Here is a 25,029-nt window from a genome sequence, read left to right on the forward strand (position 1 = left end):
ATCCTTGTTTTCGTTAGAACTTTGAATCCCTGGTGTGATGCCATGCATTGTGGTCTATCTGGCTAAGCTGCCTGCATCATATACCTGCCTATGTTTGAGTCCCACCTCCTCTTCTGACCCAGCTTCCTGCTAGTGATGGCTTATGTCCTTGGGTCCCTGTTCCCCAGGTAGGAGACCCAGGTGGAATCCTTAGATCCTGGCTTTGGCCTGGCACAGTCCTGGCTGTTTTGAGCATTTAGGGTGTAAACTAGCAGATGGAGTTTCTCTGTCCTTCTCAAATAGATTAAAATAGATAAAACTTTAAAAAAAAAAATCCTGCGTGTCCAGGCCACGTTGGACCTTTATACACCCATGTTTGCATGAGCATGTGTGCACAGGTACATGCACACAGATGCACTTGGTTACAGGGAAGCACCCAGGCTCTGGGATGAGCAGGGTTAACAGGAAGGACGGGATCCATGTCTCGGCCAAGATTCTCTCAGATTCCCCCAGAATCCTAGGTGTCTGGGCTGCCCCCCAACACTGGGCCTGGGGCCAGTTGCGTTTCTTGTCTATCACGTGGTTTCCCAGCTTAGTTGGGACCAGAGAGGAGCAAGGTCCAGAGTCAACTCTGCCCCAAACCCTAGGGTGACCAGAAGGGAGCAGGTAGACAAACAGATCTGATCCCTCGTGGGTCTTCCAGCCATGAGGCTCCTCTGGGGGCTGATCTGGGCGTCCAGCTGCTTCGTCTTATCGCTGCAGAAGCCCAGGTCTGGCAGGCGGGGTGCTGGGTGCTTGGGTGGGGGCCGGCCCGGCTGTGGGACCCGATTGAGGAGTGAGGGGTCTGGGGTGGTGGGGTCTGAGTGAAGTCTGATGCTGACCCTCACCGTTCCCCCCCCAGATTGCTCCTGTTCTCTCCTTCTGTGGTTCGTCTGGGGGTCCCCCTCTCAGTGGGGGTGCTGCTCCAGGATGCCCCCTCGGGACAGACAGTGAAAGGATCTGTGTTCCTGAGAAACCCAAGCTATAAAAATACCCCCTGCTCTCCGAAAGCAGACTTCACCCTCAGCTCACAAAACAGCTTCGCACTCCTCAGCCTCCAGGTAATCGGCCCCACCCTGTCCTGCGGCTTCTGGGTGCTCCCTCCCTGCTCCCCTCTGCCTTGTAAGTGGCTGTCCTCCTCCTCACCTCTCTTGTCCTTCCTCTCCTGTTTTGCCCTGACTCACTCCCTCTCCTGACAGGTCCCTCTGAAACACGTGAAGAGCTGTGGTCTCCAGCACCTTCTCAGAGGCCCTGAGGTCCAGCTGGTGGCCCAGTCGCCATGGCTGAAAGACTCTCTGTCCAAACTGACAAACATCCAGGGCGTCAACCTGCTCTTCTCCTCTCGCCGGGGGCACATCTTCCTGCAGACTGACCAGCCTATCTATAACCCTGGCCAGCGGGGTGAGTCTGGGCCTCAGAGCTTCTGCCCTAACTTCTCCCAGCCCTGGAGGACATGTCTGGTGTCCCTTCCGTGAGATGACCCAAAAACAAGTGCCAAGCAGGAGGGTCGTCATAGCTCCCCCCCCACCCGGGGTTGGGCCCTCCCTCCCTTTGTGCGGGAACTCCTGCTCACCCCTCCCGTTCCACTCTCAGTCCGCTACCGAATCTTTGCTCTGGATCAAAAGATGCGCCCCTCCGTGGATGTCGTCACAGTCACAGTGGAGGTGCGTCCTTGACCTCTGACCCTCCTGACCCTGGCCGCTGATATGACCCCCTCGACATGAGACCCCTCTGCTCTCCTTGCAGAACTCTCAGGGCTTTCTTGTGAAGAAGAAGGAAGTGTACGTCCGCTCATTAATCTTCCAGGACGACTTCGTAATCCCAGACATCTCAGAGTGAGCTCCTCCAACTGGGATCGCCGCCCAGTGACCGGACCCCAATTCCTGTTTCCTCTTGAGCGCCCCACCTCCAACACACAGCGTCCCATCCCCACCCGCCCTGACCCTGGGGCCCGAGGCTCTGCTTCCTTAGGGAGCAGGCCACTGGCCTCCAGCACAGGTGGGCTGAGTCCCTTCCTTCTCCATCCTCAGGCCAGGGACCTGGAGGATCTCGGCCCGATTCTCAGACAGCCTGGAATCCAACAGCAGCACCCAGTTTGAGGTGAAGAAATACGGTGAGAGCCGGAGACATGAGGGACAGGCAGCTCCTGCCCTGAAAGAAATAAGGAGCGGAAGGAGAGGAGGCAGGGGCGGGGCAGGGCCATGGAGACGTGGGAGCTGCAGCCCTGGGGGTGGGGGTCTTGGAAGGTCCTTTTACTAGAGTCTGACCTGCCTACCCCTCAACCTGGGCCAGTCCTTCCCAACTTTGAGGTGAAGATCACCCCCAGAAAGCCCTATATCCTGACGACAGCCGACTCTCTGGATGAAATCCAATTGGACGTGCAGGCCAGGTAATGCTCCCCCTGCTGGGCCTGCTCCTTGGGCTCCCCATTCAGGTTGCGGAGTGGGGGGATTGTGGAGCACCCCTTCCCCTCCCAGGTCATTCATTCCCCAGCCAGCTTCGCGGTCTCCCTGTGGTGACAGGTACATCTACGGGCAGCCAGTGCAGGGGGTGGCCTATGTGCGCTTTGGGCTCCTGGGTGAGGATGGTGAGAAGACTTTCCTTCGGGGGCTGGAGGCTCAGAACAAGGTAGGAAGGAGGCTGGGGGAGGTGAGGGTAGTGCAGCGTGGGGGCTCCGATCTCACCCCATGTCCTGTGTTTCTCTCTGCCTCAGCTGCTGGATGGCCAGAGTCACATTTCCCTCTCTAAGGATGAGGTCCAGGGTGCACTGGGGAAGCTAAATATGACCATTCCTGACCTCCTGGGGCTGCGTCTCTACGTCGCAGCAGCCATCATCGAGTCTCCAGGTGGGTGACATTTGCTTATTAAAGCCTCGGACCTCTGAGCCAACCTCTTCCCCAGCACTTGATGGCACCCCGACTTCGGCCGCCTCATCTCAGACCCAAAGCCGGGAGAGCCCGCGGGACTTTGGCTCGCACCGATTCTGTCCCTGGGGCATTCTGCTGGTCTTCCCTGTATCTATTTATTTATTTGTATTTGTTCATTCACTCATCCAGCAGAGGTAACGTTAGACACTGTGCGGGCGCCAGGTCCTGGCCTGTGCCCTGAGAAGCTGTCTTGGGGGCGGGAGGTGCTCTAGCGCCCCCTGGTGCTCCGGCTCCTCTCTTCCTGGGGCTCTGCGCTCCCTCTTTCTGCCCTTTGTCTTGCAGGGGGTGACATGGAGGAGGCAGAGCTCACTTCCTGGCGTTTTGTGTCATCTCCCTTCTCCTTGGATCTCAGCAGCACCAAGCGGCATCTCGTGCCTGGGGCCCCCTTTCTGCTGCAGGTTTCTTCCGAAGGGGCAGGGTAGGGGCGGGGTGTTGTCTAGAGGGCACAGGGTCTCACTGGCTGCTGTCTTCCTTGCCTGCCCCGTCCACGTAGGCCCTGGTTCGAGAAGTGTCTGGCTCCCCAGCCACTGGCGTTCCTGTCAAAGTCTCTGCCACATTTTCTTCTGGGTCTGTTTCTAAAACCCAAGACTTTGAGGAAAACACAGACGACAGCGGCCACGTCAGCATTCCCATCGTTGTCCCTCCGAGCACTGCAAGCCTGCAGCTCTTGGTAGGATTGCTCTGAGCCGTGGGGAGCTGAGGGCCGGGAAGGAGGGCGAGCAGGTTCCCGAGGGGCCATGGCCCAGCTTGGGCAAAAGAGTGGTCTGTGGGTCCTCGCCGCTGACCCAGGCCCCACCTGTGCCTCCCTGCAGGTGTCAGCAGGCTCCGGCAAGCCAGCCACGGCCAGGCTCACCGTGACAGCCCCGCCCCCAGGAAGCTCTGGATTTCTGTCTATCGAGCGTCTGGATGCTCGACGCCCTCGTGTTGGGGACACTGTCACCCTGAACCTGCGAGCTGTGGGCGTCAGCGGGGATGCCTCTGATTACTACTACATGGTGGGCGTGGCTGGGGAGTGGACAAGGGCAGGGATGCAGGGAAGAGCCCTCTGAGCGGGGCCGGGGGTGGTCCCAGGGCTGGGCATGTACAGCAAAGAGAAACTCACTCTCGCTCCTCCTCTTCTTGGCCCAGATCCTGTCCAGAGGAGAGATTGTGTCAATGAATCGAGAGCCCAGGAGGACCCTGACTTCAGTTTCTGTGTTTGTGAGCCAGCACCTGGCTCCCTCTTTCCACGTTGTGGCCTTTTATTATCACAGAGGTCTCCCAGTGGCCAACTCACTGCGAGTGGACGTCCAGGCCACGGACTGTGAGGGCAAGGTAACTGGGCTCTGAAGAGATGGATGGCACATGAGTGTGTGTGTGTGTGTAGGCAGTGGAGGTTAGAGAGGACAGGGTGATTGCTAGCAGTGGCTACAGTTTGGGGTGCACAAGGATGCATGGGCCTGTGAGAAGCTCTGCTCATTCTTACTGCGCCCCACTTCCTGTCTCTGCCAGCTGGAGCTGCATGTGGACACTACCAAGGAGTACCGCAATGGGGACACCATGAAGCTCCACCTGAAGACCGACTCTCCTGCCCTGGTGGCGCTGGGGGCTGTGGACACAGCGCTGTATGCGGTGGGCGGCAGGTCCCACAAGCCCCTTGACATGACCAAGGTTTGTTGACATGCTCCCCAGCCCACCCGCCTTCCTCTGGCTCCTCTTCTCGCTGCCCTGAACCCTCTGTGCGCCCCTGGATCTCACTCAGCCTCGCCACAGACCCCTCCCAGTCTTCCCGCGAGCCTTGCCCCTCATCTGCTTTCCTGTGTCCACACGTTACCCTCTCACCAGGAGCCCGGTGGCCGATCCCGCCCCTCAGCCATGCGTGTTCCAGCATTCCTGCCTCTTCTTGCCAGGTCTCTGAGGTTATGAACAGCTACGACCTCGGCTGTGGTCCCGGGGGCGGGGATGATGTCCTTGAGGTGTTCCGGGCAGCTGGGCTGGCCTTTTCTGATGGAGACCAATTGACCTCAGTGAGAAGAAGTAAGAACAAAAGGAAGAAGGGGAGTGGGTGCCAGGAAGAGAAGGGAGGCAGGGCCGAGGGGTGAGGTAGGGCGAGGAGGGGCAGGCAGGGCTGGGCAGGGGGAGGGGAGATGGTGGGAGGCCATCCTCTGTGCGATTGACTGCAGTCTTGCTGTCTGCCAGGCCTGAGCTGTCCCAAGAAGAAAACCAGGAAAAAGAGAAACGTGAACTTCCAAAAGGCAATTAGCGAGAAGTGTGAGTGATGGGTGCCCACGCAGCTTGGGTGCAGGTCCTCAGTGAGCCAGTACGTGGTGTGCAGGGCTGGAGACCCGAATTCTGGGCTTACAGGTGTGTGTGGGGTGGGGTTGTCGGCTCTCTCCAGCCACCTTTCTCGCCCTGCTGATCTCTCCTAGTCCCTGTGGATCTAGGAGTGGGAGTCGGGGCTGAGCTGTGTCCCCCTTTCTGTTCCCTCGTACTGACCCCCTCGTGGCCCCGCAGTGGGCCAGTATGCTTCCCTAGAAGCCAGGCGCTGCTGCCAGGATGGGCTGACGCGGCTGCCCATGGTGCGCTCCTGTGAGCAGCGCGCGGCCCGGGTGCCACAGCCGGCCTGTCGGGAGCCCTTCCTGTCCTGCTGCCAGTTTGCTGAGAGCCTGCGCAAGCAGCAGCGGGCCCAGGGCCGGGGGGGCTTTGCCCGAGGTGAGTGGCCGGGTGCGGCTGAGGGCCAGGCGGGGTGCCTGGGAGGGCAGGACCTCAGCCCCTCCTCATCCCTGTCCTCCGTGGTCCCCCAGCCCTGGAGATGGTGCAGGAGGAGGACCTGATTGACGAAGACGACATCCCTGTGCGCAGCTTCTTCCCAGAGAACTGGCTCTGGAGAGTGGAAACGGTGGACGCTTCCAAAGTGTGAGGGCACCGGCAGGTCTGGCCTCGCCTCTGGGCTGCGTCTGGGGCCGCCCCGCGCGCCAAGGGCTTTTTCCATCTTTCTCACCGCAGGCTGACACTGTTCCTCCCCGATTCTCTGACCACGTGGGAGATCCATGGCGTGAGCTTGTCCAAAAGCACAGGTGAGGCCGTCCCGCCTGGGCCTCAGGCTGCCTCCCTGCCCCCCCCCCCCCCCCCCCCGCCTCGACCCAGGCCCCCGCATAGCCCTCGGCTTTTAGTGGAGGAAGGAGGGCCAGAGGGCCAGGCGAGTCTGTGGCACGTCCCGGCCTGGGTCAGAGAGCAGGGGCAGGCTCAGGGCACAGCTGGGCCACTGCCGCCTGCGGCTCTGGAGCCTGAATGACTGCCCCATCCCTGCCTCTGAGCTCTGCCCCTCCACCTTCCCCAACCTCCGTCAGGCCTGTGCGTGGCCTCACCAGTGCAGCTCCGAGTGTTCCGCGAATTCCACCTGCACCTGCGCCTGCCCGTCTCCGTGCGCCGCTTTGAGCAGCTGGAGCTGCGGCCGGTCCTCTACAACTACCTGAACAAGAACTTGACCGTGAGGCCCTGTGGGGCTGCGGGGAGCCTGGGCAGGGAGGAGGCGGGGGCCTAGGTGGGCCAGGGCTCTGGTGATCCCTGTTTCCCTGCCCCCAGGTGAGCGTCCACGTGTCCCCCGTGGAGGGGCTGTGCATGGCCGGGGGCGGAGGACTGGCCCAGCAAGTGCTTGTGCCTGCGGGATCTGCCCGGCCTGTTGCCTTCTCTGTGGTGCCCACGACAGCCGCTGCTGTGTCCCTGAAGGTGGTGGCCCGAGGGTCCTTCGACTTCCCTGTAGGGGATGTAGTGTCCAAGATCCTGCAAATTGAGGTGAGTAGAGCACCCCGGAATCCAGGTCTCCAGGGGCACCCGGATTTATCCCCCACCCTCTGCACCTTCCGTGCTGGTCAGGCCAGGGGCCTAGCAATGAAACCTAATGCTCTGGTCTGTTTACATCTCCCACAATTCTGATCCAACTCCGTCTGTGAGATTTAAACCCTGCGTCCTGGGAGCCTACGCTGGGAGGGGCAGGCTGTCATCTGTGCGCTCTCTCATGATCCTCCTCTCCCTGAGACAGAAGGAAGGGGCCATCCACAGGGAAGAGATGGTTTATGAACTGAACCCCCTAGGTGAGTGATCCCCACCCCTGCTGTCAGTTTCCCGAGGAGGTTGCTGTGGGCGGGCGGGGGTTGTGGACACAGGAGAGCCCGGCGGCCTCCCCCTCTCTGCAGACCACCGAGGCAGGACCTTGGAAATTCCCGGCACATCTGATCCCAGTATCATCCCGGATGGAGACTTCAGCAGCTTTGTCAGGGTTTCAGGTGGGAGTCCTCAGATTCGCCGCCCTCAGATTCGTGTGGAGCCCTGTTTGATCTACAACCCGTGACCCTCTGGCCCTTGGGCCTCAACCCTCTCCCTCCACCGCAGCCTCAGATCCACTGGACACTTTGGGCTCCGACGGGGCCTTGTCCCCAGGAGGCGTGGCCTCCCTCCTGAGGCTTCCCCGGGGCTGCGGGGAACAAACCATGATCTACTTGGCTCCAACACTGGCTGCTTCCCGCTACTTGGACAAGACAGAGCAGTGGAGCACACTGCCCCCCGAGACTAAGGACCACGCTGTGGATCTGATCCAGAAAGGTTCCGGGTGCAGGGGCAGGCAGGGGAGGGGCTGAGGAGGGCCGTTCATGGACAACGAACAGCCCAAGGGGGGTCCCCGGTGGGCTTGGGGCATGGCAGAGTGGGGGTCACCTTGGCAGCCACCTTTCCTCTCCAAGGCTACATGCGGATCCAGCAGTTTCGGAAGTCAGACGGCTCCTATGGGGCTTGGTTACACCGGGACAGCAGCACCTGGTGAGGTTGGGAGAGTGGGTCCAGGACTCTGAGAAGGGTCACAGCCACGGGAGGGTGAATGGCCGGGTGCCCGGGGGAGCAGGGCCGGATCCCAACCCCGTCCCTAGCCAGCCCTTCCTCCCCATCTAGGCTCACGGCCTTTGTGCTGAAGGTTCTGAGCCTGGCCCAGGAGCAAGTGGGTGGCTCACCTGAGAAGCTGCAGGAGACGGCCGGGTGGCTGCTCTCCCAGCAGCAGGCTGACGGCTCGTTCCTGGACCCCTGCCCAGTTATCCACAGGGGCATGCAGGTGCGGCTCTGCTGGGCGGCTGGGCCAGGCAGTGCTGCGGGGAGGACCCTGGGCCCCTCCACGCCTGGTGAACATCTTTTTCTCCCTCACTAGGGCGGCTTGGTGGGGAACGACGAGACTGTGGCCCTCACAGCCTTTGTGGTCATTGCCCTTCACCACGGGCTGGCCGTGTTCCAGGACAAGGATGCAGAGCTGTTGAAGCAGCGAGTGGTAAGCATGCCCGCGGGTGCCGCCGCTGGCCGCAGCTCGGGCTCTTTCCCCCCGGGAACCCAGGTGTGCAGCCCCCGGCCTTTCACCCCCACTTGCTTCCAGGACACCTCCATCTCAAAGGCAAACTCATTCTTGGGGGAGAAAGCAAGTGCTGGGCTTCTGGGTGCCCACGCAGCCGCCATCACAGCCTATGCCCTGACACTGACCAAGGCCTCCCAGGACCTGCAGGACGTTGCCCACAACAACCTCATGGCCATGGCCCAGGAGACTGGCGGTGAGGGGCAAGGGAGCCTGAGACAGTGAGGCTGGGCTCAGGGTCCTTGGGATTTGTGGGTGGGCCCAGAGGGGGAGAATGAATGGAGATCTGAGAAGGGATTACAGCACACAGCAGGCATGACCTGGGGACAGACTGACAGCGGGGCAGCAAATGGCCTGGCAATTGAGATCTCTCCCTCCCCGGCCCCTGTCCCCCTGTGGGTCTCTCTTCCCTTCCCTTCCAGATCACCTGTACTGGGGCTCGGTCCCTGGTTCTCAGAGCAATGTCGTGTCACCCAGCCTGGCTCCTCACAGCCCAGCAGAGCCTGTGCCCCGGGCCCCGGCCATATGGATAGAAACCACAGCCTACGCTCTGCTGCACATACTACATCGGGAGGGTGAGCCAGAGACGACTGTCCGGATCGCAGACTGGCTCACTCATCAGGGCGGCTTCGAGGGGGGATTCCGCAGCACCCAGGTAGAGGCTGCCTTGAGTCTCGGGGGGCGGGCGTCCCTGAGACCAAGCGCCTGAGTCGCGGCCTCCCCTCCCCAGGACACAGTGGTTGCCCTGGATGCCTTGTCCTTATACTGGATCGCTTCCCACACCACCGAGGAGAGGGGACTCAATGTGACGCTCAGCTCCATGGGCCACAGCGGAGTGAAGGCCCACCAACTGCAGCTGAACAACCGCCAGACGAAGGGGCTGGAAGAGCAGCTGCAGGTGGGACCCGCCTTTGCCTGCCTGCTGTGACACCTGGGCCCATGGCGGCCAGCTCGGCAGCCATGCCCAGCCTCCCAGCTGCAGAATCCCCGAGGCGCCGCTTCCTGGGGTCCTCGTGGGAGGACCGATTGGCTGGCTGTGTGTCCCAGAGAAAGTTACTGGCTCTCGGAGCTTGGTCTTTCTCATCTGTGGGCTGATACACAGCTATGTCCACCCCACACGCTTTTAGGGGGCTGCAGGGAGATAACGCGCATGAAGGGGTAGGGTCTGTGGAGGTGTGAAGTGTTGGGGAGAGGAGGCAGGTTGGTGGGGCAGCAAACAGGTCTTCCTGTGAGCTTCTGATGTCTCTCTCTCATTTCTCTTCCTCAAAGTTTTCCCTGGGCAGCAATATTAAAGTGCAGGTGGGAGGAAACAGCAAAGGGACCTTGAAGGTGAGGGCCTGAGGCGCTGGGTGGGGTCCCAGGAAAGAGGCGGGGCCGGGCAGGGGAGGGAGGAGGCGGGTGTGGAGTGGGAGCCCCGTGGGGAGAGTTCCAGGTGCCCGGGGAAGGGGGAGACACCCTGGGCGTGGCGTTCTCTTTGCTTCCTTCCTGGGGTGTCCACCCCACCTTCCCTCTTTCCCTGAGCGCCTGTCATTTCCCTCTCCACCCCTCAGCCCAGGAGTTCTGGCTCCAAACCCTGTTCACCAGTCCAGGCCCTTCCCTGACCCACAGGCCCCACTTGTCCCAGAGGCCTTCAGGCAAGGCCGGTCCCAAACCCTTTCTTCCTCTTGTTCCCCTCATCTGGCTGACAGGAGCGCCTTCCATCTTGGAGCCCAGCCGCCTTAGTAGCCCTTCCCTGAGCTCCTCGTTACGGCTCCAGTAACGCCTCTGGTCGGGCCACCGTCACTTGTGTCACTTATGCTAAGAAAGCCGCAGCCCTACCTCCCATCTCAACCCTCAGAGCCATGGTCCACGTGGCAGTGAGACCGATTGTCCCAAAACACCAGGCAGATGTCCCTGGCTGAATGTCCCCCCTCAGCCAGAACCCTTTCCTGAACTTTCCTTCCCGGCCTCCTCTGCGCTGGCAGCTGGCTGGCCTCCCGGTGCAGGCCCCCATTTCCTCACCTCCCTGTCTCATGTCTTACCTAACACCTGTGGTGCATAGGTGCCCGCTCATATTGGACTGTTCAATGGGGGGAGTGAGCAGGGCCGGGGGCCTCAAAGCCTTTAGCCCAGGGAGATGCCCCAGTTCCCAGCCACCCATGCTCTCTCCCCACTCCTTGCTGAGCCAGATCCTTCGTGCCTACAATGTCCTGGACATGAAGAACACGACCTGCCGGGACCTCCAGATTGAGGTGACAGTCACAGGCCACGTGGAGTACACGAGTGAGTGTCGGACCAGGGGCCTGAGGGGTTGGTGTGGGGGCCGTGTGGCCGTCTCAACCCCTCCTCACAACGCTGCCTGCACAGTGGAAGCAAACGAGGACTACGAGGACTACGAGTATGATGAACGTCCAGCCAGGGACGACCCAGATGCCCGTGGGCAGCCTGTGACACCCCTGCAGCTGTTTGAGGGGCGGAGGAACCGCCGGAGGAGGGAGGCGCCGAAGTTGGCCGAGGAGCAGGAATCCAAAGTGCAGTACACCGTGTGCATCCGGTGGGTGCCAAGCCAAGGCAGCGGCTGGGCCTGGGGGCTGAGACGGGGGCTGGGTGTCTGGAATGCCAGCACCTGGACAGCAGGTGACATGTCTCCCCCGCAGGCGGAATGGCAAGGTAGGGTTGTCTGGCATGGCCATCGCTGACATCACGCTCCTGAGCGGATTCCACGCACTGCAGGCTGACCTGGAGAAGGTGAGGGCAAGCTCCCAGAGCGACCCTTCTGCTCTCGGGAGCCCTGCTCCAGCCCGGGTGCAGGATCAGGGCCACCAACCTGTGACCGTCTCCCTCCTCACAGCTGACCTCCCTCTCTGACCGTTACGTGAGTCACTTTGAGACGGAGGGGCCCCACGTCCTGCTGTACTTCGACTCGGTGAGTGGGGAGAGGGCACCAGGTTTACCAGGGCTGGGTCACAGGACAGTAGCTTCAGTGGCCAGTGTTCTGGGGAACCTGCGACATAAGGGAGACAGGATGACGTGAATCACTCGAGTCACGGCAGGGTTGGGGCAGGCCTCCAGGGGACAAGGACACAAGGACAGTGCGGTCCAGGTCCAGGGAGCGACCAGAGGACTTGACAGAGCCTTCGGTGAAGCTGATTTTGTTCGATGTGAGGGGCTGCCTTTGTCCCTAGTGCTTTTGGTCTTTGGTATTCAAGAGTACTTTCTTTTACAAAGCACTGGCGATCAGAGATGACACTTCTATTTGTCTTTTTGTATTTTGCCTTCTGTGGCTAAAACACAGAGCTCTCCATCCTGACAGCCCTTGAATTTTTTTTTTTTCTTGAACATTTACTGTGGCTGCTGGGAGAAAACGTGAGAAAGGTGTTGGGGTAGCATGAACCGGTATCTGTGGGCCTGTGAAGACGCCCTGCTCAGTGTGTGCACGCAGGCCACGTTGAGAGTCTGGGTTGAACACAACCAAAAATGCACAGCCAGGAAGACATCTGGGTAGGCAGTTGACGCTGAGGCAGCCCCGCTAGGAGGGAGACTGTCTGGGCGCCGGGCTGGGCAGTCCTAAGTGGGCATGAGCAGGTGCATGGGGCCAGAGCGGTGCAACCTCACAGGCGACTGGAGGTGGGTTTGGGGGCAGACAGAGCACGTTGGCCAGGTTACCAGTCCTACCACAGTCCTAACAGAGGCGTGCAGCTGAAGGCCCAGTTTGGGAATCAGCAGCCTGGACGGGTTTGGTGGAAGCCAGGGAGCGACGGAGACTCCCACAGCGGGCCACAAAGGAAGGAAGAGACAGGGCTGGGGCCATGGTTCTGGGAAGGGAGAGAGAGGGGCTATAAGGAACCACCAGGCCAGAACTAGGAACGGCCAGAAACCGACCCTCCTGTTAGCGAGAGTCTCAGAACATGTCCATGACGCGAGACTCCGCGGAGCGCCCGGGGCCTCGGATGGGGAGAAGGTCGCTGTCTGGGTGGTGAAGTCAGCAGGGTCCTTGGGAACAGCATTTAGCATTCTGGCAGCAGGAAGGCACAGGAATGTGAAGGACACCGAAGATAAGGCCAATGGCAACTGCAGAGAGATGGGCCAAGGAGATGAGGCCTGGCAGCCCGCCAGGCCCGGGAAACGGGGTCTAGATCTCTCCTCTCCACCTGGCGCCAGGTCCCCACGACCCGGGAGTGCGTGGGCTTCGGAGCTGTGCAGGAGGTGGCGGTGGGGCTGGTGCAGCCGGCCAGTGCAGCCCTGTATGACTACTACAACCCCGGTGAGCCCCCGGGACACCCTGGCTGCCAGGGAGTTTTGAGATAGGTGCCCTCGCTCGGGACCTCAGGAATCCAGGGCTGGGAAGGGTGTCAGGGAGTCCTGGGGAAGCGGAGAGCAGGGCCCCCACCCTCATGCCTCCTCTTCTGTTCTCCAGAGCACAAGTGTTCTGTGTTCTATGGGGCGCCGAGTAAGAGCAGGCTGTTGTCCACCTTGTGCTCTGCTGACGTCTGCCAGTGCGCTGAGGGTGAGAGGCCAGACCTGTGCAGGGCGGGGTGGGGGGGAGAAGGGGTGTTCGGGGCCCCCATGGCCTCACTTGGGCCCTGCACCCCAGGGAAGTGCCCCCGCCAGCGCCGCGCCCTGGAGCGGGGCCTGCTGGAGGAGGACGGTTACAGGATGAAGTTCGCCTGCTACTATCCCCGCGTGGAGTACGGTCAGTGCACCTGCCCTGAGCACTCGGCGCCCAGGGCTCGGTCTCTCCCCTCGCGGGCCCGTGCGGGCGGCCTCTGCTCTGACACCGACCCGGGGCTCCCCGGCCTCAGTACCTAACCCTCCTGCCCTTCTCCTAATGCCGCTCAGGCTTCCAGGTTAAGGTCCTCCGAGAAGACAGCAGAGCAGCTTTCCGCCTCTTTGAGACCACCCTCACCCAAATCCTGCACTTCAGTAGGAACAGAGCTGGCGGGGGGGGGGGGGGGGGGCGGGGAGGCTGAGCTCTGGGCTCGGGGCCTGGCCGCCTGGGCTCATGAGCACTAATGACCTGGGCCTCTTAGAAGCCCTGGGCGGGGCCCAGGGGGAAAAGGGAGGCAGTGGCCCCGCCTGCCCGGGAGTCACAGGGGTTATACAAGAGGGGCTGCGCCTTCTCTTCCCCTCAGCCAAGGACACCAAGGCCACTGCTGGCCAGAACCGTAACTTCCTGGTCCGGGCCTCCTGCCGCCTTCACTTGGAACCTGGGAAAGAGTATTTGATCATGGGTCTGGACGGCGTGACCCAGGACCTCAAGGGAGAGTGAGTCGCCTGGGCCCCTCGGTCTCTTGCTGTCCCCAGACCTGACCACCTTCCTTAGGGGACAGATTGCCATCCCCTGTCCCCTTGGAAGCCAGGCACCTTGTGTGTTCTGTCGCCGCCCTACCCAGCCTCCTGAGCCCTGCTGACTGCCCCTTCGCCCCTGCAGTCCCCAGTACCTGCTGGACTCGAACAGCTGGATCGAGGAGATGCCCTCAGATCGCCTGTGCCGGAGCACCCGCCAGCGGGCAGCCTGCAACCAGCTCAACAACTTCCTCCAGGAGTACGGCACCCAGGGGTGCCAGGTGTGAGTGCCGCTCTCCCACCTCCCTAGGAGGAGGCCAGAGCTAGCGAAGGGGATGCCAGGAAGTGCTGCTGCTCCTGGTCCTCGAACCCAGCCCCCTGGGGCATAATAAAGGCCTTTGGCACCAGTGTCCGCGTGTGTGTCTCTAGGACTGACGGCAGGGCCCCCACTGCCCATACCAGGTTCTGGGGGCCCGGCGCAGGCTTGCACCATCTCCCACTCTCATGGCCCAGCGCACCCTTGGCTGTCCCGCTCTGTCCCTCCCTCAGGTGACCCACGAGGAGCTCAGCCCAGCCCAGGACCACCCCGAGCAGGACTGCGAGCCAACAGCGCATCCTGAGGACGAGAGTCCACTGCGAGGCCTCCCCTTTCACGCACTTCCAGCCACCGCTGCCTGGAAGCTGCCGGTCCCGGAGGCCTTGGGCGGGTCTGGTGCTCAGCTGAACCGCAGCCCTTTTGCCTATGAGCACACCCCCCTCTCTGTCCTCAGCCCAGCCAGCCCTGGGCAGCTCTGGGGGCTTTTGAAAGTCTGTTGACACGTGATCCTGTTATCAATGCCATTAGGTAACTTCCTGACTTGTGCAATCCCAGGCCTGGTGATGTCTTTATCCAGGCACTGACTTTACACAAGCAGAAAGGTTGACTTTGGTATGTTTGTCAATTCTACTGGGGCCAACTCTCCCCACCCTGCTGCTTAGCTTTTCCCTCGTGGTGGCTCCGCTGGGGTCATCGGGGTGACCTAGAAGTCCATCCAAGAAACCTGAGGTCTGGGGTGGGAACACCAGGTTAGGCTGCAACTTGGGGTGCTTCCACCCCATTTTTGAGTGCTTGGGATCGAGTCCCACTGCTGCTTCCCATCCAGCTTCTTGCTCTGGAAGGCAGCAGACAATCGCTCAGCTACTTGGGTCCCTGCCACCCATGTGGGAGGCCTGGATAGGGTTCTATCCCTGGCTTTGGCCTGACCCAGCCACAGCTATCGTGGGTATCTGGGAAGTGTACTAGACCATAGAAGCTCTCTGTGTCACTCTGCCTTTCAAATAGATAAACATAAAACACAAGAACATACTTCAGCTTAGTGAAAACAGATAGTTCAGCAGCCTGGCATACAAATTTTTAAAATTGCAGGGAGTTCGATCTCCAGACCATCTCTGGTCCTGAGATACAGCTGCTCGGTGCAGGAGCTCATCACTGGAGGAGGCAGGCAGAGGACAGGCGGTTTCTACCTTCTGTGAACGATGAGATAGCAGGGAGCTCCATGGTCCTGTAGGACTCTAGCCCTGTTGGGGCAAGGGCCAGAGACAGCAGGGAAAACTTCCTGGAAGAGGTGACATCTTGCTTACGTGGCCTTGTGGTTGCCCATCAGCCCTTTCTCCACAAAGCTGGCCCACACGGTGGTGGCAGAAACCTACTTCCCCAAGCCCCAGCTGCAGTTGTGGTGAGACATGGCCTGGAGGTGACAGTCCTAGCAATCCTACCCATCTCTACCTCTTGGTCGTAGGCAGGGATCCAGGCCCAGTCTGAGCCTCTTCCAGCAGGGCCCCCAGGGACTAACCCATCAAGCAAGTGGGTGGCACGGCCAGGGTCTCAACTCAGGCTCTCCAGCAGCACTTCCTGTGCTCTGGGTAGGGTTCCGAGGGGGAAGGGATCCCTGGGCGCTGGAGTCTGTGTACACGGCCAGGAGTTGGGAGGCACTGTGGACCTAAGCTCATGCCTCTCCCAGGCAGCCCCTGAGCCCTCCCAGCCCTCTCTCTCTCCAAGCCCCTCCACTCCTCCTTTCCCCTGAGGGCGCTGACAGGCAGTTGGTCCAGTGGGACCTCACCCCTATGGCTACCGGCACAGGGTTCGATCCCCATCCAATTGTGGCTATTAGCCCCTTCCTGCTGGCTTTGGAATTGATGGGGACGTACAGTTGTGCCAGGGAGCCACCTATCCCAGGCTGGACTGGCCACCTGTGGACCCTGGCTCTGAAGGCAGTCTGTTCCATTCCACCTGCCCCTGGGACCCAGAAACTTCACTGCTGAGAGAGGAGCGAGGGTGGGAACATACCCATCTCTGGGCTTCTTCTGTTCCCTAACCCCGACTTTCCCCACCCCTGCCCACCTTCTTTCCTGTTCTTTGGTTCTGTGAGATGGCCCTGTTTGCATCTTAAGCCAGCTCAGGGTGGTCTCTTCCTTGTAAGCAAAGAAAGGTGTTTCTGGTGATTAAAGGTTCAGATTCTGCAGCCAGATCGGGAGAACCGAATCCTAGCTCTGCCCCTTTCTAGCTGTGCTCTTGGGCCAGTCACTCGCCCCTCACCTCATTGTCCCCATCCACTAAATAGGGACAGTACTAGTGTTGCATACACAGCGCAGCTTGGAAGGGTTGAGTGAATACAGGCAAAGCACTTAGAACAGTATTGTGCTGGGTGGCCAGTGCCCCAAAATGGGGCACCATGTAATGCTTTGTTTTTGGGACACTTTGGAGAATGAAAAAGGGCGCTTTTCATATTTCCCCTGGAATGACAGGCAAGCCAGGCCAATCCATAAGTTTAAGAAAATGCAACAAAGCAAACAGGCAGGCATTTGGTCTAGTGGTTGACCCCCACTCGTGAGCCGTATTGGAGTGCCGGGGTTTGACCCCTGGCTGCACTTCATGATCACAGCTCCCTGCTAATGCAGACTCTGAGAGGCAGCAGGTGACGGCTCAGCTAGGAAACCTGTACTATGTTCTCGGATGCAGGCTCCGCCCCACCAGCCCCAGCTGTTGTGGCATTTGCAGAGCAAATCAGCAGAAGGGCTCTTTTTCTCTCTGCCCCTCAAGTAAAAAGCAAGCAAATGAAAACCCCACACAAATCACTTCCATCTTGTGTGCTCTTCGGGCACTCCAGGAGGGCATGTTCGACAGGGACCGCCGAGCCTCGCGCGAGCAATTTCAAGGTGCTGTGGGAGAGGGAGGCGACCCAGGCTGGCAGGTGGACGCGCTGGCCCCCATGGCCAACATGGAGCTGGAAAGCTAATGTTGGTGGCAGAAGAAAGGTCAGGGTTGCCTTTCCCTTCTTTTCTTCTTGATGGATGGTCCATGCTTTGAAATGGGGACTGTCCAAGGCCAATGAAACTGGCACCATTCCAGGAAATTGCCACTCTGTGGGCGGGACAGTGACAAGGGACTGGAGGCAAGGGGTGAAGCCCATGCAAGAGGAGGAATGGCCAGGGCCCAAGAGTTATAAGTGGCTGTGCCACGGCCTCTCCGTGGCTTCCCAGCCATGCTGCTCCTTGGGTTGCTGCTGCTGCTGACCCTGCTAGCTGCTGCCCGCCTGCTGTGGGGCCAGTGGAAGCTCAGGAGCCTCCACCTCCCACCTCTTGTCCCAGGTTTCCTGCACCTGCTGCAACCCAACCTCCCCATCTATCTACTTGGCCTAGCTCAGAAATTCGGGCCAATCTATAGGCTCCGCTTCGGGCTGCAAGGTGAGAGCCCCTTCCCTCCCCAGGCCCGCCCTGGGAGGGCCAGCAGAGTCCTCTCGCTGCTAACACCCGCTCTGGCTCTCCCCCAGATGTGGTGGTGTTGAACAGTAAGAGGACCATTGAGGAAGCCATGATCAAAAAGTGGGTGGACTTTGCCGGCAGACCCCCTTCGCCGAGCTGTAAGGGCTGCATGCGTTTCTTGGGGGCAGAATAAGGGGCTGGGGGCGGCAGGTGGTCAGGCCTTTGGCTGCCTTGGGCACTTCCCACTGGCCGCCCCCACATCCGCCCACAGACAAGCTGATATGTGAGCACTACCCGGACCTGTCGCTAGGGGACTACTCCCTGCTCTGGAAAGCCCATAAGAAACTGGCGCGCTCGGCCCTGCTGCTGGGCATCCACGACTCCATGGAGCCGCTGGTGGAGCGGCTAGCCCAAGAGTTCTGCGAGGTGAGGCGGGGCTCCAGGGCGCCGCAGGCCCAGCCCTCCCCCCGCGGCGCCCCGCCCCCCAGCCTGCTTAGCACCTGCTCCTCCACAGCGCCTGAGAGCCCAGGCCGGAGCCCCCGTGGCCATCCAGGAAGAATTCTCTTTCCTCACCTGTAGCATCATCTGCTCCCTCACCTTCGGAGACAAGGTCACCCCTCGGGCTCCGCCCCTCGGCCTCTCCCCTCCCCCCCGGGCCCGACCTGAAAGGGTCCCCTCATTCCCTCTCAGGAGGACACCTTGGTGTGGACCGTTTACAACAACGTCCAGGACTTGCTGAAGGCCTGGGGCCACTGGTCCGTCCAAATGTTGGACATGGTTCCCTTTCTCAGGGTGAGGAGGTGGGCCCTGGGAGGAGGGGAGGGGCTGGAGGGAGGGGCCCCGCCCCCGGCAGCCGCACGCTCGGTGGCCCCGCCCCAGTTCTTCCCCAACCCAGGCGTGTGGAGGCTGAAGCAGGTCTTAGAGCACAGGGACCGCATCGTGGCGCGGCAGCTGAGACGGCACAAGGTGGGCGCTGCTGGGGCAGGGCCGGGGCTCCGGCGTCGCCTGCTTCCGGGGCGTCCCCCCATACCTCTTTCCCCTGCCCCCACAGGAGAGCCTGGTGGCCGGCCGGTGCAGGGACATGGTGGACTACATGCTCCACGGGGTGGGCCGGCAGAGAGAGGGGCAGGGCTCCGGGCAGCTCGCCGAAGGTCACGTGCACATGGCCGTGGTGGACCTTTTCATTGGCGGCACCGAGACCACGGCCATCACCCTCTCCTGGGCTGTGGCGTTCTTGCTTCACCACCCTGAGGTGCACCCTGGGGCCAGGCCAAAGGCTCCTTCCTGGAAGCCCGGCCAGGGCCGCCTTCCTGCAGTTGGCACAGAGGCCGGGCTGGGGCTGGGGGTGGCTGGGGCAGGGCCTGGCCGCTGTACTCCAGCCTTGCCCCATTCCCAGATTCAACGGCGGCTGCAGGAGGAGCTGGACCTCGAGCTGGGCCCCGACGCCACGGGCTCCCGGGTCTCCTACAAGGAACGGGCGCGGCTGCCCTTGCTCAACGCCACCATCGCCGAGGTGCTGCGCCTGAGGCCCGTGGTGCCCTTGGCCTTGCCGCACCGCACTACACGGCCCAGCAGGTGACCCTTGAGGCTCAGGGCCGGGTGAGGAACGCCCAGCTCGTCCCGGCCAGCCTCTGACTCCGCCCTCCTGCAGCATCTCGGGCTACGACATCCCTGAGGGCACGGTTGTCATCCCCAACCTCCAGGGCGCGCAGCTCGACGAGACTGTCTGGGAGCAGCCCCACGAGTTCTCGCCGGGTATGCAAGGGCGGCCGGGTGCCTGGGCTCGGAGGCGGGCCCCACGGCTGCTGCACACCCAACCCCTGCCCTTTCTGTCCATTGCCCCGCAGACCGCTTCCTGGAGCCAGGCAAGAGCCCCAGGCTGCTGGCTTTCGGCTGCGGGGCGCGCTTGTGCCTGGGAGAAACGCTGGCGCGCCTGGAGCTCTTCGTGGTGCTGGCGCGGCTGCTCCGGGCCTTCACGCTGCTGCCGCCCGCGGGCGCCCTGCCCTCTCTGGAGCCCCTGCCCTGCAGCGGCGTCAACCTCCTGATGCAGCCTTTCCAGGTGCAGCTGCAGCCCCGTGGCCCCGGTGCCGCGAGCCTGGGCCAGGGCCAGTGATGGGGTAGGACCAGTGCCAGCCGCGTGCCTCAGTTTCTCCTTTATTGCTCCTGTACAAACCCTCCCCTCCCCCCTGTAAACATGGTGCTGTGAGATCGCGGGCAGAGAAGGTTTTTCCGGGCGGCCCCGGCTCCTCCTCTCTCGCGCGCGACCCCTCAGTGCTCGGCCGTCACACCGGGTGCGAGAGGCGGGCCGCGGCTCAGCCGCCCTCTGCTGGCGACCGGTAGCTTCTTGGTCTCAGCTTCATTTCCGTGAAGGGCACCGAGAACTCGAAGCCCTTCCAGTGGTACCAGCTCACTCCCTGGAAGAGGGTGGTCCCGGGGGGCGGGGGTCAAAGCTGGGCGTCGCCGCTGCCCGAGCCCGCCCCGTAGGAAAGCAGCCGACCCCTCCTCCCCTCTCCTCCCCTGTAACCCCCTCCGCAAAGGACTGAGGCTGGGTCCTGAGCGGGCCCTGCCCATCCAATAAACCCTCTGCTCGCGGGAACCTGGCTGGGGCGGCATTATTAACCCATTCCCAGGCGACGCTGGGGCGCAGGCCTGTGCGGTCACATCACAGGGCTCAAGGCCGCTCGGCGGCCCCCCATCCACCCCAGCCCCTCACCTGGTGGTCCACGATGCTCCCGTAGAGTCCGTTGAGGTTGGCGTAGTGGCAGTTCCGGTACCACCAGGCCCCGCGGTAGGAGACAGCGCAGGAGATGAGCAAGTTGTTGGGGTCTCGATCCCGGGCGGAAAAGACGCTGCCGCTGTGGTAGCTCATGGAGTCGCCTGCGCAGGCCGAGGGAAGGTGCGGTGAGGGCCTCGCCTGTCGGCCCGCCCGCGCGGCCCCAGCCCGCCCTTACCTGCAGTGCCCCGGTAGCCCTCCAGGTGGAGGCGGTAGTACTCGGCAGCCGAGTCCACGCGGAAGGAGTCGTACTGCGCGTACACGGCCTCATCCCCCGCCCGCAGGTCCACGCGCATGGAGTAGTCGCCCGCCTGCGTCAGGCTGTGCAGGGCCTCGTTGCCTGGGGGCCGGGGTGGGAGGTTTGTGTCCTTGTCAGGGTCCTGGGGTCCACAGGACCCCCCCCCCCCCCAGTCCCGCAACCCTGTGAGGCACTGACCCAGCCAGAACTCCCCAGAGATGTTCCCAAAACCGTGGGCGTAGTCTTCCCAGTCCCTCCAGAAGTCCGTCTGTCCGTCCATCCGGCGCTGGAACACCTGGGAAGCAGGTAGGGGGCGCTGTGAGCCTCTGGCTGCGCAGCTGCAGCCACCGCCCTGCACGGACCGGGGAGCCCGCGGCCGCCACCCACCAGCCAGCCTCCGCCATCAGTCTCCATGTCGCAGAACACGTCCAGGGGCCGCTCGCGGTTGCCGTTGAGGAAGATGGTGGTGGTCCCTGAGGAGCCGACGCCGTTCTGCATCTCTTCGATGCAGTCTCTGGGGAAGGGGATCCGAAGCCCGCCTGGGGAGGGAGCATGGGGGCTCGTCCGCTAGCCACACCCAAGAGCCCTGCCGCCCACCCAGCCCTGAGCTCGGGCCTCAGCCCCGGTACCGGTAGTGAAGGAGGTGGACAAGGGCGGCGTCAGGCTCTGGCCCCACATGGCGTGGAGCCGCACGTTGTACAGGGTGGAAGGGAACAGGCCGAGGAGCTGGTGCGAGGTGACCCCTCCCGGGAGCAGGATCTCCTGTGGCACAGATAAGGGGTGGGTTGGGGCCCGGGAGGTGGAGACCCTCCCAGGGGAGCCAGAGCAGCACCTCTGGAATTAGCTCAGGGTGCGGAGTTGGCCACTGGGTGGGGGCGGAGGCACCTGGGTCTGTTCTCCAGGGGTGTCCAAGCTGAGCAGGTAGCCTGTGGGTGGGACTTGGGGTTCAGTCCAAGTGAGCAAGGCCGTGCGCGGGGTCACCTCCTTGGCCTCCAGGTCTTGGGGGGCCTTCAATCCTGGTGAGGGACAGTGGCGAGACAGGCTGGATTCTGAGGCCCTTCCTGGCCCCCTCAAACCTCTCCTCCCCCGTCCTGCGCTGCCCCCCCGGGCCACACCTGTGGTGAAGGAAATGCTAGCCGGGGAGGTGAAGTTGCGGCCCCGCTGGCCGCGTACGGTGGCCGTGTAGTTGGTGTGCAGTTCGAGGTCCTGCAGCGGGTAGTCCACAGCGCTGCCTGGGGCTGAAGCCTGGAGGGGCGGGGCTGCAAGGGGAGTGGGCATCAGCCCCGCCCCCTCCGTGCCTCTCCCTCCCACCCCGCCCACAGAACAAGTCCTCGACAGAGCCTCCACCCTGCTCACCCCCAGGTGCCGTGACCCGGACGTTGTATTTGTCCACTGGGGCCTGTGGGGGCTTCCAGTGCAGCAGGGCAGATCCGTCGGTTAAGTTCAGGGCACGCAGCTGAGTGGGGCCGTCGGGAGCTGGAAGAGGGTAGGGGCTCAGGGGGGTCCCTGCTGCTCTCCTGACCCCTGGCCTTCCCCAGCCCCGCCAGGCCTCTGGTCTGCAGAGGGAGCCTCCCTGTCTGCCTCCCGGTTCACCCTCGTTTTCTCGGCCCCCTGCCTCCTGCCCCAGGCCCCAGTCCATCTCACCCGTGGTGAGGAAGCCTGTGAGAGGCTCACTCTCCTCGAAGCCGCGGACGGATACCACGGTCACCTCGTAGCGAGTGCCTGGCGCCAGCCCCTGGAGTTGATGGGTCTCGGCCCGGCCGTCCACCTGCACGCTCAGTGGCTCCCCTGTAAACACAGTGGGGGCTGGGAAGCTGCCCAGGGAAGCCCAGAGCAGCAGGAGGATGGGCAGAGCGCGGGGGGCAGGGGAACCGACAGCAAACAAGGAGAGAGGCAAAAAAAGGGGGTCACCTCCGTCCGCCAGCTGGTAGGAAACTTTGATGCTGTCCACCCTGGAGGGCGGGGGCAACCAGGTGACCTTGGCTGAGGTCTCTCTGATGTCAGTGAACTGGAGGTCACGGGGGCTCTCCAGAACTGGGGAGGGGGACAAGGCATGAGGGTGAGGAACAGGGGCGGGGCTGCCGTCCAGCGCCAACACCCCTCCAGTCTCTCCCAGCCCCTTTCCTCTAGGCCCTGGGAAAGGAAGTCACCTGTAGATTCCTCCAAGCCCCGCCCCCTCCCCTACTCTGGCTGAGGCGCTAGGCGGTGCAGAGTACAAAGGCCCCCACTGTGGGGCGCTGCGCCTAGCTTGGGGCCGTCCTCACCTGGGCTGAGGGTGCGGGCGGTGCCCTGGATGCTGTCGGCCTTGTACGGCCCCCGCAGCCCGTACAGCGTCAGGCTGTACAGGGTGCCGGGCCGCAGGTCCCGGAGCACGGCCGAGCGCCGCGTGCCGGGCACCATCAGCTCCCGCTGCAGCAGAGGTCGCAGGTGCGGCTCCAGGGTGCTCGGCGAGGGGACCCCGAAGCGGAGCAGGAAGGAGTCAAAGGCCCCGAGCGGGGCCTCCCAGTTGAGCCGCAGTGAACTGGTGGTCACATCGGTCACTGACAATTGGGACAGACGGGGCCCCGGGGTCTGACCAGCAGGAGCTGGCCCTGCATGGAGAGGGTGGGAGGGAAGGGTTTGCAGACTGAGGGGCAGGTCTCGCCCATCCGACTGTCACCCTGCCCTGGCCCTCCTTCCCCATCTATAAGGCGGAGCTAACTTGCAAGCACAGGCTGACGATGGCGGCCTCAGGCGGGAGCACAGCCAGGGCTGCCACACGCCGTCCCCCTTCCTCCTCCTCCTCACGCCCTCCTCATGCTCCTCCTATGATCACCACTTCTGGGCACCCCCAGGCCCCCTTCCCGACTGCAGACAAGAGGCCAGGCCAGGCCTCGCGTACCTGTGGTGCCTTCCACTGAGAGGGGTCCCAGGCGCATCCCTTCATGGAGCCCGTAGAGGAAGAACTTGTAGGTGGTGCTGGGCTCCAGGGCTGTGATGACGACCTCGTTCTGGTCGCTGTCCACCAGCAAGGCCTGGGGCTGCCCCTCTGCATCCTGATACTGGACCACGAAGGAGTCGAAGGGGCCCTGGGCCACAGTCCACGAGAGGCGCAGGGAGTCGGGGGCTGTATCAGTCACTGCCAGCTCCCCCAGGCGGAGCTCTTCACGGTGCTCAGGGGTCTCAGGGGTCTCGGGGGTCGGTGTGTCCTCGTCGGGGGCTGGTGTGTCCTCCTCGGAGGCTGCGTGGGAGAAGCCCAGGGGAGGAGCTGAGCTGGGGGTGTCACGGGGCCTTCCCCGTCTCATTTTGCTCCCCAAAGAGGGAAACCGGGGGTCCTAGGGCTGGCCCAAGGCTGGGGCAGGGATGCCCAGGGCCTCTTGGCAGTCAGGTGGAGAGGAGGGAGCCAGGATCTTCCAGTAGCTTCCTCCTCGAGAATCAAGCACAATCCTGCTTTGGCACTGACTCCCCCTGCTCCCCTGGGGCCTCTCTGAGCCCCAACACTGTGGCCTGTCTCCTGCTCCAGAGGCTACTTGGCCTCTTACTCCTCCATGGGCTCCTGGGTGACATCTAGGTCAGGCTTGTTTTCCCTTCTCTGACCCCAGGGTCCCCCACTCCCAGCCCACCCTGGACACTTGCACCTGTCTCCCACCCTGGGACACTTGTGCTGATGGCTTCAGCAGCCACTGAGCTCAGGGCCCTGGCTCCGAGGTGAGGGGGCACTGGCTGGTGAGTGTGGCAGGCTGGCCACGCGGCGGCACCATCCCAGTCCTGGGCTCTGGCCAGGCTGCCCTGGGGGGCTGTTGGCAGTCTAGCGAATAAATGCAGCCATTTCTCCAGCCTCTGCGTCCCCGCCCACTGCCCGTCCCAGTGATTTTCCGCTTGAGAGAGCACCCCTGAATCACCCACAGGAGCAGATTTGCCCTGATTTGGGCAAGGACCCCCGCAGGGTGGGGAGGAGGCGCTAAGACGCTGAGCAGTGGGCGGTGATGGGGCAGAGAGCCAAGGCCAGGAGGCCACGGGGCCTCGCCCAGCCGAGTCCGGGATCAACCAGGGCTGACGTGGCCGTGAGCTCCTCCTCCTGGCCCCCGCTGGCCGCTCCTGCCAGTCCTCATCTTCAGCCTGCTTGCCTCACCTGTCACTCCCAGGGCGGAGATGGGGCCCAGGCGCTTCCCTCGGAGGAGCCCGTAGAGGAGGAACTTGTATCTCCTGCCTGGCGCCAGGCCCTCTATGGTGGCCTCCCGCTGGTCTGCAGCCACGGGCACTGCCTGCGGCTGCCTGTCTGCGTCCCTGTACTGGATCACGAAGGCATCAAAGTGGCCCTGGGTCACCGTCCACGCCAGGCGCAGGGAGTCCACGCTCTCGTCTGTCACTGCCAGCTCGCCCAGGCGGGGTGGGGGCTGCGGCTCCTCCTCCAGGGGTGCTGCGGGGAGGGCAGGGGTGCTCTCAGGTGGGCGCCGAGCCAGCTGCCAGGGGCTGGGAAGGGCCCTGGGTGGCACAGACAGACAGGCAGGACTACCCCTGGGTGTGAGAGCCTTGTCTCTTCTCTGGAGGCCACTGCCCAACTCCCTCCCGCCCCTGAGGGTGGAGAGGGGGCCTGCACTGCCCCGACCCAGAGACACCACAAACAGAGCTGGGCTGGCAGCTCACGGGCTCCCAGTGCCGGCCATGACAGCAACCCTACTCCCTGGGCCATCATCACAGGCCATCCCCTCCACCTGCT

At 62.7% G+C, this 25,029-nt stretch overlaps 3 protein-coding genes across 9 annotated transcripts in view; 2 read left to right on the forward strand and 1 right to left on the reverse strand.

Moving 5' to 3' along the window:
- The first annotated feature begins 601 nt into the window (after positions 1–601).
- Positions 602–13,988, forward strand: LOC133755803 (complement C4-A-like). The gene is made up of 41 exons (XM_062185891.1): positions 602–749; positions 881–1,079; positions 1,218–1,419; positions 1,612–1,682; positions 1,765–1,853; positions 2,049–2,131; positions 2,311–2,407; positions 2,541–2,646; positions 2,732–2,864; positions 3,228–3,343; positions 3,439–3,615; positions 3,758–3,940; positions 4,074–4,259; positions 4,437–4,595; positions 4,835–4,961; positions 5,124–5,195; positions 5,439–5,636; positions 5,729–5,840; positions 5,931–6,001; positions 6,275–6,414; positions 6,510–6,719; positions 6,967–7,018; positions 7,121–7,210; positions 7,317–7,526; positions 7,664–7,739; positions 7,869–8,025; positions 8,119–8,235; positions 8,338–8,509; positions 8,736–8,968; positions 9,044–9,211; positions 9,583–9,642; positions 10,482–10,575; positions 10,660–10,846; positions 10,950–11,040; positions 11,144–11,218; positions 12,454–12,556; positions 12,710–12,799; positions 12,887–12,985; positions 13,132–13,215; positions 13,425–13,557; positions 13,724–13,988. Exons 1-41 carry the CDS (start codon positions 685–687, stop codon positions 13,863–13,865), a joined length of 5,229 nt encoding a protein of 1,742 aa, XP_062041875.1. The 5' UTR covers positions 602–684; the 3' UTR covers positions 13,866–13,988.
- Positions 13,989–17,099: 3,111 nt separating this feature from the next.
- Positions 17,100–19,464, forward strand: LOC133755805 (steroid 21-hydroxylase). Of its 2 annotated transcripts, XM_062185899.1 has the most exons (10): positions 17,100–17,301; positions 17,388–17,477; positions 17,591–17,745; positions 17,834–17,933; positions 18,008–18,111; positions 18,199–18,285; positions 18,371–18,571; positions 18,716–18,894; positions 18,971–19,074; positions 19,167–19,464. In XM_062185899.1, exons 1-10 carry the CDS (start codon positions 17,100–17,102, stop codon positions 19,430–19,432), a joined length of 1,488 nt encoding a protein of 495 aa, XP_062041883.1. In that variant the 3' UTR covers positions 19,433–19,464. The 2 variants fall into 2 exon arrangements, with proteins under 2 accessions (XP_062041883.1, XP_062041884.1); XM_062185900.1 differs by lacking the exon at positions 17,388–17,477.
- Positions 19,465–19,630: 166 nt separating this feature from the next.
- TNXB (tenascin XB) overlaps positions 19,631–25,029 on the reverse strand; it is a 58,992-nt gene continuing 53,593 nt past the window's right edge. For all 6 annotated transcript variants that reach the window (XM_062185893.1, XM_062185897.1, XM_062185896.1 and 3 more), the window contains 14 exons: positions 24,442–24,729; positions 23,212–23,550; positions 22,595–22,921; positions 22,242–22,364; positions 21,975–22,118; positions 21,687–21,806; positions 21,446–21,589; positions 21,216–21,346; positions 20,960–21,092; positions 20,718–20,869; positions 20,529–20,625; positions 20,271–20,432; positions 20,033–20,196; positions 19,631–19,733 (listed from right to left, as the gene is read on the reverse strand). In XM_062185893.1, the coding sequence (XP_062041877.1) occupies positions 19,632–19,733; positions 20,033–20,196; positions 20,271–20,432; positions 20,529–20,625; positions 20,718–20,869; positions 20,960–21,092; positions 21,216–21,346; positions 21,446–21,589; positions 21,687–21,806; positions 21,975–22,118; positions 22,242–22,364; positions 22,595–22,921; positions 23,212–23,550; positions 24,442–24,729 (2,426 nt within the window). In that variant the 3' untranslated portion in view covers position 19,631. The remainder of the gene's footprint in view (positions 19,734–20,032; positions 20,197–20,270; positions 20,433–20,528; positions 20,626–20,717; positions 20,870–20,959; positions 21,093–21,215; positions 21,347–21,445; positions 21,590–21,686; positions 21,807–21,974; positions 22,119–22,241; positions 22,365–22,594; positions 22,922–23,211; positions 23,551–24,441; positions 24,730–25,029) is intronic.

This window comes from Lepus europaeus, chromosome 3, assembly GCF_033115175.1.
Source record: "Lepus europaeus isolate LE1 chromosome 3, mLepTim1.pri, whole genome shotgun sequence".
Taxonomy (NCBI): domain Eukaryota; kingdom Metazoa; phylum Chordata; class Mammalia; order Lagomorpha; family Leporidae; genus Lepus; species Lepus europaeus.

Excerpts from the sequence above, each read along its gene's own strand:
- LOC133755805 (XM_062185899.1), top strand. The coding sequence starts at position 17,100 with ATGCTGCTCCTTGGGTTGCTGCTGCTGCTGACCCTGCTAGCTGCTGCC. Across the intron at positions 17,302-17,387 it reads GCTCCGCTTCGGGCTGCAAG|ATGTGGTGGTGTTGAACAGT; the intron begins GTGAGAGCCCCT and ends GCTCTCCCCCAG. Across the intron at positions 17,934-18,007 it reads CACCTTCGGAGACAAGGTCA|AGGAGGACACCTTGGTGTGG; the intron begins CCCCTCGGGCTC and ends TCATTCCCTCTC.
- LOC133755803 (XM_062185891.1), top strand. The coding sequence starts at position 685 with ATGAGGCTCCTCTGGGGGCTGATCTGGGCGTCCAGCTGCTTCGTCTTA. Across the intron at positions 9,212-9,582 it reads GGCTGGAAGAGCAGCTGCAG|TTTTCCCTGGGCAGCAATAT; the intron begins GTGGGACCCGCC and ends TCTTCCTCAAAG. Across the intron at positions 12,557-12,709 it reads GTATGACTACTACAACCCCG|AGCACAAGTGTTCTGTGTTC; the intron begins GTGAGCCCCCGG and ends TCTGTTCTCCAG.